This window comes from Leuresthes tenuis, unplaced genomic scaffold (assembly GCF_036924035.1).
Source record: "Leuresthes tenuis unplaced genomic scaffold, fLeuTen1.0.hap1 SCAF_3, whole genome shotgun sequence".
Lineage (NCBI taxonomy): Eukaryota > Metazoa > Chordata > Actinopteri > Atheriniformes > Atherinopsidae > Leuresthes > Leuresthes tenuis.
Window position 1 is genome coordinate 20,535,116 of NW_027325357.1, and position 21,558 is coordinate 20,556,673.

Genomic DNA, 21,558 nt, shown 5'->3' on the forward strand with positions numbered 1-21,558 from the left:
GTGGAGGGATGGATGCAGAGAAGACACGCTCTCACCATCCACTGGAATAAGGACGTCGATATCCTCTCGGATACTTTCCTCTGCTTCCATTCCCTTTGCTTGTTTTTTATTTTTTTTTCATTTTCGTGCCTTTATAGAGACTACTATGATTTCAGTTGCGCTCGCGGGCACCACCCCTTCAAACGTACCAGTCTATCTCTGAGCTGTCAATCATATCACGCCGGGATTTCTACATGTGAGTGCATGGCGCGCCGGGCAGGGCGGATCTGTTCACGGGGTGAAAAAACGCCGGTTGATATGGATGAAGGGTCAACCATCATCTCACCATTTCCATCACTCTGATAAGGTACGGCGATAGAAAGCTGAAGAACGCACATTTGATGCACGAGACACATAATGTAGCCCAATGGGAAGAAGATGCGCATCTACGGTTGGTTCGGCGGTCCCTTGCTACGCGGCGTTAATAGGCCCTCTCATCAGTAATTGTAAGTCTGTTAATCAGGCTTGTAACCGCACATTCCCCCTTCTTAATCCCGACAGCGACAGTGTCCCTTAGCGTTGGCCAGACCACAGAGCAGTAAAGATGATGTGCGAGGTGATGCCGACCATCAACGAAGGGGACTCGGGTGGTCCTCCGCGAGGCACCGGCGGCGTCCCAAACGGATCGGACCAGGAGGCCAACTTCGAGCAGCTCATGGTCAACATGCTGGACGAGAGAGACAAGCTGCTGGAGTCCCTCAGGGAGACTCAGGAGACCCTGATCCAGTCTCAATCTAAGCTGCAGGGGGCGCTGCACGAGAGGGACGTGCTCCAGCGGCAGATCAACGCCGCGCTGCCTCAGGTGACGACCAGTCGGCCTGTGTGTCTGTGTTTGGGAGCTATGTGGGGTTCTAGTTGGCATGTTTTATTAACTATGTCTGAATCATATTTCGTTTACACAATTTGTAACTCGCTGGGCTATTGACGAATTGGACTTCTCTCTACTGTGGAGTTTTGTGAGGTCTAAATTTGGATCACCTGCTGAGCAAAGGCAACTTCTACCCCCAGGGCTCTATTGCCACAGAGGTTCCAGGTTTGTGTATTAAGTGGGTTGTGTTGATATCAATAAAACCTGCAGATGATGCACTTCAAAAGCACATATTAATTATGACATAAGGGTATAGTGAGCGCTTTTGATTTTGAGACTTTATCTCGCAATGATCCATGTGTTAAGATCTCATTAAGTATTTATATGGTGTAGTCTAAGATTTCTTTGCATTGCATGCCTGCTGGGGAACCCCTAATACTTTCATGTCCCAGGATATCATCATGAGAGTAAGTAAATGTGAAGATGATGGATACAAAGGAATAGCCCTTCACTTCAAAAGCTTATGGCAGCATGCCAGAAGGGAGGATCTAACTGTCTAGTAGGCAGAAAGGTGATGTAGTAGGTTGAAAGGTGGGTGGGAAGTGGTTGGTTTTTACTCGCTGAAAGATTGTTGACTCTGGTCTGTAGAGGTCTGAGTCAAACGTTGAGAGCAGGCCAAAGCCCACTTGTAATTACCTGAGTGGAAACAACCTCACCTCTGTATGTGCTGACCTGCATGTCAGTTGTAATGGGGGTGAGAGGTTGTAAAACTGGATGTCTATCACATTTGTCGTCTTCGTGTGTGTATTTGAGCGATAGAGAGCTGAATAAAGGCTGCTGCGGTCACCGAACATGACGACAGTGAAGCCTCAGCATATAAAGCTGCGTTACCCTCTGACCCTCTGGTCTAAATGCGTGCCATGATGTCACAGTACGCAGTGTGCCTGTGTGTGAGAGAGTGAGACTGAGCAGAGGGAGAAAACCATGCTGACGACGACAGGCTGGCTGCGGCCTCTTGTGAAGGAAACATGGCTGCTTGTTAGTGTACATGGCCCTGGGCTGCTTGCTTCCACATAAAAAAGCACGTCTGTGTGTGTCAGCAAGAGAGAGATGGGAGAGTGGGAAGAGGCTGTTATGCTTGTCTTCTAATCCTGCTTGGTTTGGAGTAATGTTTTTTATCGTTCCAATAATACAAGTATTAGTTATGCAGTCATAGACCTCAGGGACGTTATGACTGCCATGCATGTGATCAAAACACTACATCCACTCATGCATGCACACATGGCAAACACACCGGTGGTAATCTCCATACACTGAGTAGGGAGATGATGCAATGGACAGTGAGGGAAGCAATGCAGAGAAATTAGAAAAATTTCAGTTGGGATTGATTTCTTCTCAGTTTTTCTCTGTTCAGCTGAGGAATGAGGATTGTCTGTCCCAGATGCATTATTGCAAAGTGCACTCTGCACAGTGCAATAAGAAGGAAGTGAGGAAAAAAGTAAAAGACTGTAGCTGATGTCTCAAGTGTGGGTATGATGAATGTATTAGAGCAATGTTGTAGCAGTTGGCCAGGCTCCTGACCTCACTATTCTATATGTGTCAGTGGTAATTAGGCTGCCTCTTCTTAACATGAGCATTATTGCTGTGGACATGCCCCTAAGTCAAGATAATATCACAGTTTTTTGTGTTCTCTAGCTGCCTCTGATGTGTAGCCCTCAAGTCAGCAGTGTCTACATATGTGTTGTGAGCTTTTTTTTCTGTGTGTGTTCAATCCTCTGCTCTTCTAAGGAACAGACTCATCCACGCAAATTTTGGTCTGCCAAAGCACTTTTTGCTCCAATCTAAGAAGAATTATCTTTCATTTTGCCTCTCAAACTATTTCATCTTATGCACAGTCGTGAAAAAGAAAGGACAACCTCTTTCAGTTTCAACTCTTTAACCTGTGCAGTCCCAGGAGTCTTTCTGGGGTTCCTGCTAGAAGATGACATGCCCAAAATTAATTGTGTATTTCTCTGCAATTACAAGTTCTGTGTAAACCATCTTGGTATCTAACACTTGTTAGACCTCATCAGAGCCGGATCAAACTGAATGATCTCCTGTTGAAGAGATGAATGTATCACAACATCATTGAAAATAAAAAACAGATTCTTACCGTAGGAGGTTTCTGGAACAATATTCTCACACATCATGTCAGTAAAAACTCCTTTTGCCAACTGTCAAACATGGTCGCGGAGCGGTGAGGATTTGGTCGACCATGATCTCCTCTGTATACCAAAATATTCTGGAGTCAAAAAGTGAGGTCCTGTGTTTGACAGCTACAATTTACAGCTGAAATTTAGTCATGTAACAGCATGACGATTATTAGCACACTAGCAAATCTACAAAAGAGTAGATTAAAAAGGTAAGAATCAATGTGATGCAGTGGCCACGTCATCAATGCGAGAGATTGACTGCCTCATAGAGAAAACTGTTGCTTCAAGTTATTGAATCACGGGGTCTACCTTTCAGCACACCACTTCTACATTTTGACTTGGTTTTTGTTAAAAGAAAAACAATATATATCAATAAACTGACAGGGTATAATGCGCCACATTCTTCATCTAAGGTTTCATATTCCTAAGAGATTCTGTCCTGATACATAACACCTTACAACTGAAAGAGGTTGCTCTTTCTTTTCTCACGTGACGGTATGTGTGCATGCGTGTTTGTGTGTTGTCCTCTGTAGGTTCTCTGACTCCATGGGATTACTGTGACCCAGAACTGTCAGATCCATGAGTTTCCTTCAAAGATGCACATTTAAAATTGCACACATGTACAAACAGCCCGAGTGATTCCAGATTCAAAGCTTTTAAGTTTTGTCTCTGTTAAAAGGAAAATACATAAATCTCCATCTTAACCGGCGTCAGTGTTTTTCAGCGTTTGCTTCGTCAGAATGATTTTTTTTTAAAATGGCACGACACTGCCTATTTACCTCACATACAGAGTCACAGACATACATATACACAGACAAGAATGGATATGTTCATTAGCTACAGAGAATAGAGTTTCAGATTAACATGTCAGCCCATTACATTGCATAATGCTTCTAATACAGCCCTCAGAGATGGGCTTGCCTGAGACAAATTAGGTTTTAAACACACACACATGCCTGCATGCACTCGGATGCATGTGCTGCACACACACGCCCATGTACATAAACACGCTGTTCCATGTGTGAAGAAAACTGTTCTGACACTGTCAAAGGAAAATGTGTTGTAAAGTGGACACATGGGCATATGTGTGTGCCCTGCAAAGAAGGCAGATATTGGGTAAACAGTGTGTGTGTCAAAACAACATCACTATTTCTACGCTGCGCATTTTCTATGTGTTTACCAGCAAGTCCTATACAATCACTTACCAGTCCCGGTACTAGTTTAAATGTTGATTTAATGTTGTACTTGTTTTTGGCTCGGCGGAGGCAGTCTTTAGAAATAATCGTCAGGATTAGGGAGCTTGACGTTTTGTTTGGGTAGATTATTATTTCAGAGATGACACCATATGAGTAGCTTAGTAAACTCAAATTGTAAAAGAAGTGTGTGCTGTTATGGGGTGGGGGGGGACACCTGTTCCAGTCAGACACAACACTGGCTATTTTTGCCAGCAATAGCTCAATGCCCTTCCAAAGCAGCTAGCTCTGTTTCAGATTTCCACCCTCTCTGTCCCTACTGAGACACACTTTCAAACACACATGCGCCCGAGCTATTGAACATTGTGTTATTTATTGACGTCATACATACCTCTGGTTTGTCTTCGTACTCCTCATGGCAGTGTTTGCTGCTTAGCCTTGTGTAGACACATAAACATGCATAGCTTCGTGTCTCTGGGAAAGAACACATGCATCTGAGTTTATGTGAGAAAGTTTCCACCCTTGTCCTGCCTAAGATACCGTGTCAATGTTTCATGAATCATTGTTCCCAAAATCCATCTGTAATAACACTTCATATCAATGTTTTTTTCCCTACATCCCTGCATGTTATTTCCGGTGCTCATTTCTCCCGCTTTTTGTATCTTTGTGTCGTTCTGTCAGTTGATTTCTCTTTTTTCTGATTGATCTGTCATATCTAACTTATTAGGTACCCTGTAGTCCATTGTTTCCTCATCCGCTCATGTCCCTGCCGCTGACTGTTGCCTACAGCACATTTCAGACCAGTTTGACAAGGAAGAATTCGGGCCTTTGTCTTGTAAGACAAACGAACAAGAGTCACATCCACTCTCTGAGATACAAATTTTCTTAAAAAAATTTTTCTTGTTAACCACGGCAGGGCATCATCCAATGTTTTAAGTAACACTAACTGGCACTGGGTGTTTGCTAAAATGAACTTTTGTTACACTTACTTTGGTATTCTATGAACATACGGTAGAAACTGACACTATCATAAACAGTATTTTTGAATGTAGGCTACAGAATGTCCTGTGCGAAGACCTGTTTTCAGAAAACGTGACAGAGCAACTTAACACCAGCTGGCTTCTTGCTTTTGCTGACGTACAGAGGTTTAACTTGTCCCTTTTTTCCGCAGTGATGCACAGTATGCTTCACATTGTGAATACTAAATGTACCAAACCAGATGGGGATGTTGCCAGAGGTTAGTTTGCCTGGTGTTACCCTACTTTTACGTTTGATATGCTGGCCTTCTTCAGCATTGTATTTGCAATGGTATTAAAATGTTTCAAATGATGCCCACCCCATTATGCAACTCATAACCTAATTGTAAGATTTCTTGCTTTGAGGTATACGGTGAAATAACATTGGGAAGACTGCAGTCATCCTGAAAAGACATGTTGCCGTGGTTTATTGTCCAATAAAGGGTTAGAAGTTGATCAAAGTTGATCTTGATTAGTGCCAGCATTGCAATGAACAAAAATATTGACTTAAAACACACTGTGATGATATTTGAGTTGGTTAATACAGGACATAGCAGAGTATTTCACATTAGTTTACCAAGGCCAGCAGAACTGATCATTGCAGTCTTGGCACTAAGCCATTATAGTTCCTGTACTAGATTTGTGTTGTGCTTACAAGTACTATGTATGAAGGAAGTGTCAAAGCCAATAAAGTTTAAACTGTGGCGTAAAGAAGCTCCAAGGTGTCCCTGAACTGTATTTAGCGGTTGATGATTTTATCATGACACTTTCAGGAATCTGCATTTTTGAGCAATCTATGGAGTGAGTCACTCGAATGGAAATTGCCAATTATTTTGATGATTCATTGCTTTAAATTGCTTTTCTTTTTTTAATTTGGAAAGAAAAAAAGAAGGCTTTCTGTGAACAAGAAGCCTTTAATTGGATAACTTACTGCCTTTCCTTAGAATCAAATATTCAGAAATGTTGCACTCATTTGATGACACTTTGGCTTTTGTTGAGAAACTTTCAATGACTTTTGCACAGCTCTTCCGTGCTCTATCATGGCTGATACTTCGGAATCATTAGCTGTATCTGTAATGAAATAAGCATTACTTGTAGGCCAACACACGTATCCCCGCTTGCAAACAAGAGTTTCTGTATTTTTCCTAAATGTCAACTAACACTGCTTACACGTCATCCCCAGTCTGTGTGTGCCTACAGCCAGTGTTGCTTATGCCTGGATGGCTGAAACAGCTTTGTGCGATATTGAGTGTGGGGTGGAAGGAAAAGGCAGATCAGAAATGACCACCTCTCATTGGTCTGTTGATGAAGCCCAATGCTTATGCCGTGCATAATGTAAGCACCAAATAGTGGAGTTTAGGTCAAAGGGCTAAACTGTGGTGTGATGGTTTGCGCTGTCACCTCACAGCAAGACGGTTCCTGGATCAAATGTCTGATACCTTTCTATGTGGAGTATAAAGAAAGGCACCAGATAATATGAAGGGATGGATGATTGGATTACAATTAATGTGGGCCATGAAGATAGCTGCTGAATTTCGCCAGGAGGCTTTGTAAGAGAGGGAGATACTGAGAAAGTAAAAATGAAAAGGATTGACATTTAGGGGAAAGTTCTTCCTGTCTTAGCTGAGGAGGATCTCATCCATATTCTTATCTTACACCAAAACCTCCCCAACTATCGTTTAGGGCAAAAAGACAGCTGGAAGAATGACAGGTCTCTGACCTAAAATCCCTCTGAAGCCATAGGGTGACCAGGCGTCCCTTTGTGTGAGACTGCTCACTATTTTTATCTCTTGTCCTTTGTCCCACAGATTGAGTTGATGTCCCACATTTTGATGAGCTCAAACATCTGTAGTCTCGACAAAAAAAAATTCTGAGTTCAAAGTTCTGATTAAACTATTTCAAGCTTTTGACCTCAGAATTTACAGTGAAAACATTTAGTGTTTCCTCTACGTGGGTATTTTGTCATTACTTTGCTAAGAACAAGAATTAAGTTCTTGTTCAATTGGTCAGAAAAGAGAATGCAAGCCAGAAAAAGAAGACAGTCATGTGTCCAAAAACAAATAACAAGTCGCAAACAAAGGATTTTCACCACATTTAAAACAATAACATCAGGGAACTATTCTTTATTAAACAAAATCAATGTTCTCAGTGATTCCAAGTAGAATTCTAGACATCTCCTCTTGTATCACTGCTTGATGAGAGTTTATTCCAAACCCGGGAACACGTGGGAGTTGATTTTCAGTCTATCTTCAAACATCTAAGTAGCTGGTCTTTAATGAAAGCACCCCACTCCCACCTCTCCCACCTGCTGGGGTCTGTGTCCATTAGTGGTTCACCACAGTCTTTTTTACATCCTTGATTACCCTCAAATCATCTGTCCTTAAAAGACATACATTATGCCCTTTTTTCACATGTGGACATACTTTCCTTCGGTCCAATTAAATTACTGTGATAAGCTTTGGTCAAAATACAACAGAGAGAAAAGGGTTGACAAAAAATATGATATCCAGATACTAATTAATACAAAAAAGTTATTACGCAATCAGATATTGATTTGCAACAGCATCAATACAAATTTTTGCAATCTCTGACAGACAACTTCTTCTGCAGAATGGCTGCAGACAGACACACAGCCCCTCCTCTTACAAGCAGTGGAACACGGGGACATCCAGCACAGAGCTGCTGCCATCGCCAGCATATAACTAACCCAACATTGTTCTCTTGTTCGAAGGGCTTCAAAATGTTATACTTTTTGAGACAGTGTGACAGTATTCTACAACGGCGCACCACAGCATCTTTGAAACATACCCTCAAAGGCTTCGAGATTGTTATCGTGGTATTCCTTTTGACGTGGCAGGATTAACTCAGAATCTGTGTGGTGTGTATTTTGTGTGAGTGAAAGACCGATGAGTTAATGGCTGTCTGTCTCACAGTTATAACAACACGGGTGGGAATTAAAAATGTAATTAAAAATGCACAACTGGTCATCTGTCTGTGTCTGTCCCGTTAGCAGCTCATCGTCCTCTCACTCACTTCAGCGAATGAGCATTCAGAGCATCCTGTGACACGACAGTCCCGAGTCAGTGATAAGGATAAGGTGTGGAAATAGTGACAGAGATTTCCATGTGACATGAAAACGTCATACAATTTGAAAGGAGCGCTGACAGAAGGAGTGCGGTATATTCCATGTCGGTTGCTTTGGCCCACGTTTGCAGGGATAACTATTTTGCTGACTTGACTTTAAATATGAGACTCTCATAAAGCGCAATAACAGCACGATGCATAAAGGACACTGGAGAACTGCAGCAGATCTCTCTGCAGCATTTTAAAGGCAGGAATCAACTTATCAGTCTGCAAAACCTCACCAAATAGGAAGGAAGGGATGAAGTGACATACCTGTCAGCTTCATATTCTATTCAAAAATCACATTATTCCTCTTTCATATATTGGCTCTATAAACCCCTAACCAATGTTAGGAACTGTTGCTTATTTTGCTACTTTTAACAAGAGTTTGTGTTTTAATGGTGACTGTTGGTGAATGCAATGAGAAAATTGAAAATCAAAATATCCAGTTTCTGTCTAGGAAAATAATAAAGAATGTCAGTCAGAAATTAAATTTTTTTTTACTCTGGACAAATTACTAAGCATTATTAGCTCATTTCTTTCATAGACTAGGCGCTGCTGGTTAGAATTTGCCGTTAATAGCAAAAAAATAACAAAACGAGATAAACTTCCTATGTCCAAGTGCAGCAAATGTAGCATGATTTGAACTTGAAGTTGGGAGGTGATAAAGCTGTCGAGGCTTGACATTTGTACTGAGGTGAGAGTATGATGTAATTTCTCCAGCAAATCTGAACATCTCACTGAATGACATATTTTCAGACCTAGTTGGCCCTCAAAGAAGTGTCATGGTTGGTTTTTTTTGAGTATTTAAGTTGGTACAGACCAATATGCCCCATTTTTAAAAAATCTGTTGATCTTAGTCTTAATGTTTAAATCCAAGAATTGTTCCAGTTTATATGGTCTGGAGTTAAAATTGCAAATATGATTACTGACAAGTTGAGCTTGATAATATTCACAAAAGACTTGAGTAGAACTTTGGCAAGCTCGTGTGTTTCAGAAAATGATGTATGAATAAAGCTAAGTTCAAGTTTGAGCTTTTAGAATTACAGCTCAATAATACACTCAGATCCAAAATGACCTGAGAAACACAAGACAACATGAACAAGTTGTCAACATACAGTTTCTGCCTCATAATGGCTAACAGACCTCACCATCTTTATCTTTTCTTTATCCTCTCTTTGTCCCCGACTCCATTTTGACATTGTCTGCCAGTCAATGTTCTACCTCTCCTCTATAATCCTGGGTTCTCTCTTATTCAAGGTCTTCATCACCATAGTTCTGAGCAGGCTGCCCCCTGGCAAGTGTCTGTGCACAGCTTTCAGGCCCCTAGGCACTAATAGATTATTAGTGTATAAAGCGAGCTCCTCCACGTTACTGTGCCACGCCATGGCCTAGACGCTCTTTCTCTCAGTAGTATCCATCCTTCGCTCCCTCCATCCCTCTGCCAATGCCATCTGGCTCTCAGCGCAAGGCACATTTAGCTCAGCTGGGTGCCAATTTGTCCCCCTGGCTGCTTGAGAGTAAGAAGGAAAGCAAAGAAAGGAAGAGGAAAGGTGAGAAAAAGAGACATATATATATATAACGTTAGATGAAGATTTAGAGAGGTAGACAGAGGTAATAAGTCTGGAAAAAAGGCTGAATCAAGAGTAGCTGATGGTCGCTGGAAGCAAGGGGCATGCTCTGATAATGGGAGGAGCGGAAAGTCACTCTGTGTGTGTGTTTGTGAGGCAGTGTGTTAGCTCCCCCTCTCCCTGGTAATAAGAGCAGAATGATTGGAGTTGCAGGACCACCAGAGGGGAAGGTGAGAATAATGAAAGAGGGAGGCAGGAAGGGACAGAATGGGAAAGAGGAGGAGAAGGTGGAGCCGGGACAGGCGAGGTGAAGTTTTTCAGGCAGCAGTTAAGGCTGCCATGTCTAACAGCTACATTATTGGAACTCTGTCAGTTCCCTTTCACTCCTGTAACACCCACAGAATGGAAGATAAGGCCTCTGCGGTGTAGTTAGGTATTAACGTTGGACTGGGGTTGACAAAAAGAGGCGGGTAGTATGCTTATTTAAAGGAAACATTGGGGAGTGCAACAGAGGCGGTAACATCCAAAGCTGTCCCCAGCTGGACCCTGAAATGAACGTAGAGAACTTCAACTACCCAATACAAGAACAGGAAAAAATAGAGCTGTAGCTAAGCAAAGATTATCCATTTGTTTCCATTCGTTATAAAAACCGAAAGTTTGTAGACAGCAGATTCAGTGACATGTGGCCGTTTTTCTTCTCAAACATTTTTTTCAAACAGCTTTGACAACTGATCAAATTTTTTCGATCAAAAGTTTCGATCAACTTATATTAAATTGGAATCATGAAAGGTAACAAAGGGTAAGCCTCAACCAAAAAGCCACAGTGCGCAGTGAAAGGCACCTGCCTCGTTGCAATCAAACGGGAAGTTCCCCGAAATCCTGGCTTGTGAAATTTTGAGAGGTTCTTAATTTACTGGCAGAATGCTCTGTTTTCCATACTTTTCTATTTACTGTAGGTAAAATTAGTAGAGGGTTCCAGAGGGTCAGATGGTACCTCCTCCTTAACCTGGACATTGGACAAATAAATCAACTGGAGCCATAGTCTAGAACCAGAAAGGACAGTCCTATAGCTAGCTAACCACCCAGCCTTGCTGATTTTGATGATTATTATGAACAATCTGATTACTACAACTCCAATAGTAAATAAAACAGAATGCAGTCATTTGCAAGTTACATAAAGCAATAATTGATTCACTTTAAAGCATAATAGAATTCTGAAAATCAGACATTTTATCTTGTTCAGGAAAAATATTAGTTCATCTAGAATTTGATGACAGCAACAAGTCCCAAAAAAAGTTGTTACGGTGACAACGAATGGCAGGAAAAATAAGTGGCACTGAAAAGAAACAGCTGGAGAACAACATGTTTCAACTAATGAGGGTAGTTGAATGGGTAGTAACATGATTGGGTATAAAAGCTGCACCTTAGAAAGGTAGAGTCTAAAGTCTAAAGTAAAGGCAGTCTGCAAAAAACCTTTTGAATATTTAATCATCCACAGTACATAGTATCATCAAAACATTCAAAGAATCTGGAGACATCTTTTTGCACAAGGAACACAGAATCAGTACTGGATGTCTATAATCTTCAGATGGCACAGCATTAAAACCCAGCATGAGCTCAGGAACACTTCCAGAAATCATTGTCCGTGAACACAGTTCACTGTGCCATCCACAAATGCAGGTTAAAGGTCTATTATGAAAAGAAGAAGCCAAATATCAACACGAACAAGAAATATTGTTGTCTTCTCTGGGCCAAAGCTAATTTAGAATGGGCTGAGGCCAAAGTGGGACATTTTTTTTTGGAAATCATGGATACCGGGTCCCCCCGACTAAAGAGGACAGGGACCATCCGGCTTGTTATCAGCGCTCATTCAAAAGCTTGCTTCAATATTTGTATGGGGATGCATTTGTTTCAGTGGCGCTGGCAACATGCAAATCTAGAGAAGGCGCCATCAACGTTGAAAGATATATGCAGGTTTTAGAGCAACATACGCTCAAATACAGGTGATGTATTTTGCAGGGAAGGTCTTGCATATTTCAATAAGACAATGATAAACCATATACAGCATCTATTACAATAGCATGGCTTCATAGTGGAAGAGTACCGCTGTTAGGGCCCGCAGGTTTGGATAAATGGTTGAAATGGACAGTCTGTCTTCTTCTTTCAGAAAAATCTTTTGTTTTTTAAAATACCAGATAGGACTGTGTGTCTAATTTATAAATAGCATGACATGATAAATAAAGGCCCATGGCTGTAACACTTACAGAATTACGATTCCTTTCTATAGTGCTCATCTAGTTAGCCTCAGTAAAGAGAAGCCATACATACTGAAATCTTCCGTGAAAAAAAATGGTCACAGTGATGAATTGCCCACATAGAGTCAGCACTTCCTGGTGTTGTAAGCATCCAACAGGGCTGATACATCACACTTAACCACAGCCACACACGCCAGGGTGCATAAACCTGCAAATTACATGCAGACTTGACTGTGCCTCCCAAAAAGATGTATGTGCAGACATGAATGTGATGTTTGCCGTGCAGCTCAGAGCGCTTTCATGTCTGGTCAGATGCCAACATACACACAATGACATATATTATTTTTATGCTACAGGATAGATCCAGTCCCAGGAGGATTCAAACAGTGGGAGCTCACAGTAATTACTGGAGGAACCAAGAAGAAATGTCTTATGCATGCACATCCACAAAAAGCTCACAGATCATCTTGTCCTGCGCATTAAATCAAGACCCATTTATTCAGTACCACCTACGACATTGCCACAGTTCTCAGCTGCAGTCTGTTATTCGTTTACTTCCAACTCCATTCACATGTATGTGGGTTGAAGCAGACACTCAAGGGCAAGTGCAGACTTTTTTTTTACCAACACACGCTCAGACACACACTCACACAAGTACAAGCTTTTACCCCTCATTCTCTAAGCAAAGTTTTATCATCTCTGGTTTAATTTGAGTGTGTATGTGTCCACAAGAATTATGACTACACATAGGTTGACGATTTATGACTCCAAATGTACATTTTCGACAGACTGATCTGTTGCCTCTCTTCAAAGGATCACTCTTCTCCCCTTTTTTTCGTTCTCAGTCTCCCTGTCTCTCATACTTCTCGCTCTGAGTCTTATCAGTGGTGATGGTTTTAAGAGTGTGCGCTGCGAGGTCTATTAGTTAGCTATCATTCTGTCAGATAATGCCTCATATCTCTCAGCTAGCTCGTTATACTTACAGCTTTTCTCTAACTGTATAAGATGGGAGCATTGCTGCTAAGGTGTTATTTTGGGGCACAACTCACCACATTCTTCTTGGATTTATTAATATGGGTATCGATAAATCACTCCTATATGTCGATATCGAGTCGATACTGAGCGACTGATTTCCTATCTGATGTCCCTTTGATGAGACAAAGTGAATGAAAGTTTCATTTCATTATTGGGATTTATGATCATACCATTTATGTATGCAGTGTGTTTACACATGACTAGCTGTTGCATGTATACTTTGAATCAGTTTGATGTGTCCTCACATGTTCATAATAACCTGAAAATGAACATGTGTGTATATATCTGTATATATAGATAGATATATCTATATAGATATATAGGTGTGTGTGTGTGTGTATGTAGTTGTATATGTATGCATGCATGGCCATATCAGCATTCTACTGAATGGCAAAATATCTCTGGTAAATCAATTGTAAAACCTGTGCAGTACACATATTTACAATGCCACTAACCTGAACTGCCCCACCCCCCTTATTGTAATCCTTAATAAGTGATATCTGCACAAATGCACATGTGGCGCTGCTCTGTCCATCGGTGATGAAGGTCATTAAGCATCGAGGTGCCCCATTAGAATAAAGGGGGTTGTTATGCAGTCTGTCATTCACACTTAGCTGCTTTCCTCTCGCTCCACTGCTGTATGCCCCAAAACATCCTTTATTGCCCTCATTTCCACACTTCAGTAGCCCTTTCATTTACTCACGCTTACTCTCACTTATTCTGTCTCTCTTGTGCAATCAGACACAAATTTATCAAGCACACACACACACACACACAGAATGACCTGAGGCTTCTCAGATGTCTGAGAAACAAAAAATCGTCATGGGTAACACCCCACAAGTTCAGAAGTAGGTTCGTAAGTGGCCTTCACAATCTATGTAACTGGGGTGAAAAGCCTAAATCTGTTCATAGTTACATTCCTGTCTAATTACTCAGTGACTTCTCTTCTGTGTGCATGCCGCGATGATGATAGCTGAGTGTCATTTTTATCCGTCAAAACCCTATTTTTCATTGTTTTTATTATTCATTGAAGAATATATATTGTATATATTCTATGGGTCCTCTAAGGCATTGCATGTTTTAGTTATTGACAAGTCTTTTATCAACAACCATTAAATCTGTTTGGAATTATTTCAGTTGAAACACCTCAGTTTTAGAGCTTTAGCGTATCAATAAATGTCAGTTGATTGTGATAATTACTCCAAATGATGATGATACAGTTGTCACTGTATGATAAATTAGGAAATATGTCTCAGTCAGGTTCCTTAAAATGTATTTCCAACAGTATTTCATACTGTGCTGGGAAATGATAGGTCAGTGTCTTTACCCCTTTTTGCTGTTCAGGCGTCGCTGCAAGGCTCAGAACACTGACTGGCATCATTTTCTACGGAGCAAAGTAGCTTTCGAAAAGCTTTCAAATACTAATGGGGCCCTCAGTTAGAGCTTTATTAAATGCAGGTGCACCGAAAAGGGCAAGAAACCAAATTTAATCATGTGAGATATGACAATAGTATCAGTTATTTGACAAATAAACTCTGTTGCCAGAAATCTATGTTGCCAGGTTTCTGATTTGTGTGAGAAGGATGGAGTTCAAAATACTTTTTAGTTTTGTTTTATCAATCAGGGTTCCTTAACAGCGTCATCCAAGTCCCTGAATAATTCAGCGATATTGTTATGAGTCAGGTATGACTGTATGTCTATTTAAACTTCTTTCCTGTGAAGTCGAGTTTTTTTTTTCCTGTCAGTTTACTGCAGTTACATGGCTCTGATACCCCTGAGCCTCAGCAGCTGTTTTTCAGGATAAGAAGTCAGTTAGAGCTTTAACAAAGTCAAAATACTTTGTGGTTATAGTTTGGAACAAAACACACCATCATAACTGCTAAATTCATGCTAAATTATACCAGAATATTTAAGGATTTACATCTACACAAATGAAAAAACTTCAGTTTCACCTTGTCATTTGGAAAAGTCAGTATGATTGTCACTGAATGATTCTTGAAAGTTAAAGATAATGCCCCTCTTTGTGAAAAATGTACTCCTTTTTTTGTATTTTTCTGAATGCTTGTACCTTGTACCTATTTACAATGAATGCAATATGTGACGTTACTTTTATTGAGACGTGCATGGAAACAAATCAGTATACATGACAAACCTGTGATTGAAGTCGGTATGTAAGCCTCTCTAATTGTCGCCATGATAAATACGACACCAAACTGCCACCTTATTTTTGAGTTTTGTGGGTAAGTGTCGCAAGGTCAGCCCACACAGAGTGTACAGCCATGGCAAAACAGTGGATTTATGAATCTATTATTTCCAGATGCAACAGCTGTTAGCCAACGTAAAATTTTAGTTGCAAGCCCTTTGTACAGTGATGAGGCAGGGAGTGGAGTTTACGAAAGGCAACTGTGGACAGTTTTTTGGTAATTGTGATGCCATTAAGAAGACAGAGAGAGGCACAGAAGAAAAGCTTGAATGAGAGCTGAAGAAAGACTGAGACAGAAAGGAAGGGCCTTTAGTTGAGTTACATAAAGGTCATATGGAGCTCTGCAGTCTGTATTAGACAGTGCCGCCCCCCCTCCACTTCTGCTGCCATCCTCCAATATTCCTCTCTAACCTCTGCCTCTCCAGTTTCAGGCACATCCTTTTGTCACTGCGACCCGTTCATTTTTCCTGTATCTGATTCTCTGTTTCCTCTCTTCCGGTCTCGCTCTGACAGGCCTCTCTGAGCTCTCTCAGCATCCCATGTCAGCAAACAAATAGCAACATCTTCTCATCTTTTCTCTCCTCTATCGTCTCATTCTCTCAACTCTCTGCCATCTTGCGTGAGCCAAGTTATGGGGGAAGGGGGAACCCTGGAGGGAGCAGAAAGTCAAACACACACACATTCTCTTGCACCCACAGATCTGTGCTTTAATTGGTCCAGATTGACTGCGGTCTTGCTGCCAGGGTGATGGATGCATTGTAGCATGGGCTGCATGCACGCACACAAGTTCACAAGTATTCTTTTTACATTGGAAGGGTTGTTTTCAATATTTCTTCCATGTTCTTTCTTTTTAAAACACGAGCTGTTGTTCTGTAACTCTATACTGTTTCCATGGTTGCCAGATAACAATAGTAGACCTCTTTGCTCATAAAATTTCAACATTTTGAAGAGCCAGGGGACTTGAGGTGGCCTGCAACAGCAATACATTATTAAACAGCATGCTTTTCTATTACTTTTATGAAGCTCCATACTGATGTCATCGTGTGGAACAGCATACACTGTGCTCAGTGGAGTTGTTGTTCTATTTTGAGCCATCATTCAGGTTTGATATCAATGTGATGTTCAGAAGTCATCCATTTTTACAGCCAGTTGCAAAGTAATGGTTAAAGTTGTACAATTCTACCTATTCTCACTGGCAAACCTCCACACACAGCTGCTTAAATCTTTCCAGTCTTGCTGATTTAGAGCTGACACACCCTGAGGGAATTCTCTCACAGCTCTGCAAGTAAGACTGTACCTTTTGATTTATTGAAATAACTTAGCTATTTTTATCCAGAGATCTGTGAATAATAAAAATCAAGAAACTTTTGGAGCTCATTCCCACCACTGTCAAATAATGAGTATTTGTAATCATTGCAAGATCATCTAAATGTGTGTAAATCACTGGTGTAAATGTGTGTGTCAGGTCAGCACATCTACCCCATCATCTGCGTCAGATTATTTTCATTCCTGTCTTTTGGCAATAAAAAAACACTTCTCTATCCCTCCCTCATATAAATGACACTTCTCTCCTGTTGTTGTTAGCTTACACACTCATTCACATATACACACTTCCACACATATAGGCACCATACAACACAACCGCCCCTGTGGGGATACACCACATATCTAGCTGGCTCTTGTTTAATGCTGACCCAACGGAATATATGTCCATCCCTCCAGTGTTCCCCTTTCACCCTGACAGCACGGCGCCAATGAGTCCCACCTGATACATCTACACACACACAATACTGTGTTCCTGATATAGATCTCGCAGTCTTGCTGCCTGTCCTTGTTCCCACTAGCGTTTCTAGTAGTCTGTCAGACTCCATATATGCTTTGTATGTGTTTGTGTTCATGTGCAGACTCAGGATTTTTCTCTTTCACCTTCCACCTTCCAAAGCCTTGCAAATTCAGTCTCCATGGAAACAGGGGGTGGTTAGTGAGAGTACTTCCTGACACCTTCTGTACCGTAAAATACAAACTACATTATGAGCGACTGCATCTTTGTGTGGATGTTTCTAGATAATCTGTTATGACATGAAGGTTTCTGTATCTTTAATGAGAATAAAGTTGTATTGTGTGTGTTTTCTTTAGCATGTGAAGCATCAACCTTGATTGCTGTTGATAATCAATTGCCAAAGCTGAGCAGCTAAGTGTGTTAGTGGGTCTGGCTGGAGGACAGTGTGTGTGTGTGTGTGTGGGTTTGGGTTTGGGGGAGGGGGGGTGGGGGGGTCAATATTCATTCGGACAATAGGGTGTGTCACTAACTTATATGACTTAATGCTTGATTTCAGATGCAGTTCAGGTCAGATAAAAATTGCTCATGTGCAATAGCAAAACAGCAGTTTCCCAATCCTATGTATTACATAGATATAGAAAACATGTAAATCTCTGTTGTTGACCGATAACATACATTACCACCATGAATCTGGTCTCCAAAGTCAACTAACTAGCTAAATTATCTACCAGTTAAAAATTTGTTTGCTATGAACCTATTAATTGCTACAGGCTGGACTGGTGTCATCACACAAACATGGTCACAAACATAGTTTGTGACAAATCATTTATTCGTATTCATCTTGTGGTTGTGGTTGGTTGTTGCTGTGAAATGCACAAAGATGAATAAAAACACTGTTTCTATCTGGATTTAATGCCAGTAAGTAACCAGTATCTAGGTTTTATAGACGTGCATTACCTCACAGAGCTAGCATATTTTTCAGGCACTGAAAGTGTGAAATGAAAGCAATAAATGGTCAGAAGTTACCAAACAGGAAGAACCTTGTCGAGCTACCGTAGGGTATGCACTCTGGGTTTCCTTTTCTATCTTCTTACCGTTCAACTGAACCAAAAAATGCTTCTTTTTCTGCAGCCCAAATGTGAATATTTGGTGATTTTTTTAATGATCTGGATTTCAAATCCCACCTCAGACTTTCTCATCTTTCTGATGTGTAAATGGACCTTAGTAAAAAGACACAAAGTCCAAAGCAAGTTGAAATCTAACAGAAAATAAAGACGAGTAACACAAGTTAGATTTGAGGGAATTTCATAGAGAAACTTTAGGAGAAGTTGACAAAGAAAGCATGCAGAAAGAGAAGAAGAGTTTGAGACTTTGGGTTTATTTAACACCTCTGGGCTCTATATCTCCACTTACCTTACATCAGCTTTGCCATGGATGCAAGGCCTTGGCAGCACAGCTGTGTGTGTGTGTGTGTGTGTCTGTCTGTTAGAGATGTGCCAGGATGACATCATACAGTAGCTTGCTGAGAAGGTCTACTGCAGGCACATGGCATCTACAATATTTATAGACCTCCAGAACAGATGAGCTCACTCAGTCACTCAGTGTGACTGCATCCACTTCACACACACACACACACACAAGTAAAAAAGTGGCAAAGAAGTTACTCACGCAATCTGTGCCACACCCACTCACAGCAGTATTTTCTCCTCTGTCTGGTGCTGACTCTAAGAGTGCGTTGCATGCAACATGACCCATTTTCATATTATATATATATATATATTTTCATATATATAGTGGCATTTCAGGTCATCTCAAGCCAGGTTTTCATTTATGATTGTTGTGAGTTTGAAAATGGGATGCAACAAGGGGAGTCATAAGGAAATTAAATGGTACTTTATGAGGGAATAAACGGATGGGGAAATAAGGAACTGCTGCAGTAAATCCATACATAAACACAATATGGGCACAAACACAGGCGTACACACACACTGTAGAAGCGTGGTCCCCCACAAATATATATATATCACATATACTCAGGGGAATTAAATTCTCCTGAAAATAAATATCCCAAAAATAAACCAAATAATTTCTTTGTAGAGCAAATTCTGTATGTCAGTGTAACATTAAAGAATGATTGAGAGTGACCATTGTGAGTGAGTGGGTGTGTGCGTGTGTGAGTGTTTTCAGTATGTGTGTGACAAGTGACTGAGGGTGTGCGCCTAAGTTACAAGGCTGAAAAGCTCCAGAAAGAAAAATCACATTTCATAAATAAATCATCCAGGGCCTTGTGATGGATGTGCACATACACCCATACACACTCTCACACACACACACACACACACAATACACACACGGCCAGATTAGAGGCAAATCATTTTGAAAGAGCTGTGTGCTGCCGCTGCAGCTGTGTTTTCTATGTGTGTGTGTGTGTGTGTTTATGCTCCAAGCTGGTTGCAGAGCTTTACATGTCCTGCTGTCCAGAGCTTTTTGGAACCAGGGCAAAAATACATATCAGTGCAGCATTTTCACTAAATATTCCACATTGAAATTGTGTGGTACCTGTCCAACAAATTTGTTTCTTTACAACAAACTAGAACATTCAAACAAAGCACAAAAATAACTTCATGTGGTTCATGACAGATTCGTTTCAGTCTCTTTCTCCTTTCCTAATGGAAGTGGGCCATACTAACACAGTGATACTGCCCCTTTTAATATGCATATTCCAGTTTCAGCTGTTACCAGTTCATTACAGGGCTGTAAAATGTTTTGGATAGATAAAGTAGCAGCAAGCACATAAGGTGACACCTCTTGGCCTAGATTTTTTTTGTAACAAGGCTGCTCTATGAGAGCGCAAAGCGAGAGTGCAGACAAATTTTGTGTCAGGGATTGGGAAACTCTTGGTATTCACAGCACAATTTTTAAAAACACGTCTGGCATAGAATTTAAGATCTCACAAACAGATGACAACATGTCAACTTAGTTTGATTTAGTATGATAGGATAGTTTTTACTTCTGCAGACGCTTTCTACCACTCTTAACAGTACTGTTTATGCATTTTATTTGGTTCTTTTTTGGTTTTGTTCAAGAATCAAACCTGCTTTATATTCTCATATGTGGTGCTCAGCAATTCACAATGCATGGACATGGATGAAAATCCATAAATGAATTTGAACGTGTGCGCAAAGATCATGCTGAGTTTGAGTTATTGTGGGCTGGGTGTCATCTGAATGATATTGGACATAAAAAAAAAAAACAAGCAGCACTTTACAACCCTGTGGTACCCCAATGTGTAATTTTAATTGAGAGAGACTCTTTGTGAAGTACTTCTACCACTGAAAAGGGCAACATTGAAGAAGTCAAATGCTAGAAAATAAAGAAATACTCCGTTTATTTGCACCTTCATGAGGCACGTGATCACGGCAAACAATTTGTTTACTTCCGTGTTACATCCACTGAGTAACACACCTGTTTCCTGAAGCACTTTTTCCATAATGACAATAAAGATACTTGATCAAGATTAGAAAATGATCACAGCTTGGCCCTAAATTTTAAAACAATGCAATTGTTACTTTTATGGATTCCATTTAGTTTACATGTAAACACAGTAACACATTATAGAATCACAATCTGTAACTTCCTGGTTGTTGTTAAGAAATAACATCATTTTGTATTACTATCATTTATATTCACGATAGTATAAAGCTGATTTGGTCTGGTTTCTACTGTGGTACAGAGCCTGCCGAGCAAGCTGCAGCCGGCGAGACGAAGAAAAAAATGACACCATATGGCCAAACATTTACATGATTGACAAATCAAATCAAGTTTTTTAGATTGATGTTGGAGCTTTTTTTTTTCCTTTTTGTTATTGTTAATTCTCTTGTTTACGGATTCACATTAAAGGTAGTTCAGTTAGCTTTCATACTACTTCATACTACTTCATTCTACTTCAATGCTTCTACATGCACAAACTGGTGGTTCAGTCATATCATATACATTTGACATATATAATACAGAAAACTGTATCATTGTCAAGGCACGTAGCATATATAGAAAGGAACGATGGGGTTATATGTGTTATATGTATATGAAAAAACAGTGTCAGACGTCACCAGCCATGCTTCAGTGAAAATCATATTTTTAAACCAGTTTAGTTTATAAAGCTGCAGTGCAGTTGGTGGTTTTAATTAAGTTCCAGAATCCCATGCTTTTAACCATGTGGCAAGAAGGACAAAATCTGTGGGAGAGAGACGGAACAACAGTGTGATGCTGCACGTTAGGTCACCTTGAGAGGTACTTGTCATACTTTGTCACTACAGTTACAATTTTCGTAAACTTACTGTAGA

General features: G+C 40.6%; 1 protein-coding gene across 8 annotated transcripts in view; it reads left to right on the forward strand.

The window, feature by feature from the left end:
• Window positions 1–21,558, forward strand: part of ppfia4 (PTPRF interacting protein alpha 4) — a 60,520-nt gene continuing 38,962 nt past the window's right edge. For 7 of the 8 annotated variants that reach the window (XM_072382483.1, XM_072382485.1, XM_072382487.1 and 4 more), the window contains exons 1-2: window positions 1–346; window positions 541–841. In XM_072382483.1, coding sequence (XP_072238584.1) covers window positions 584–841 — 258 coding nt within the window. In that variant the 5' untranslated portion in view covers window positions 1–346; window positions 541–583. Of the gene's footprint in view, window positions 842–21,558 lie in introns of all 8 variants that reach the window. The other variant, XM_072382484.1, reaches the window with a different exon arrangement.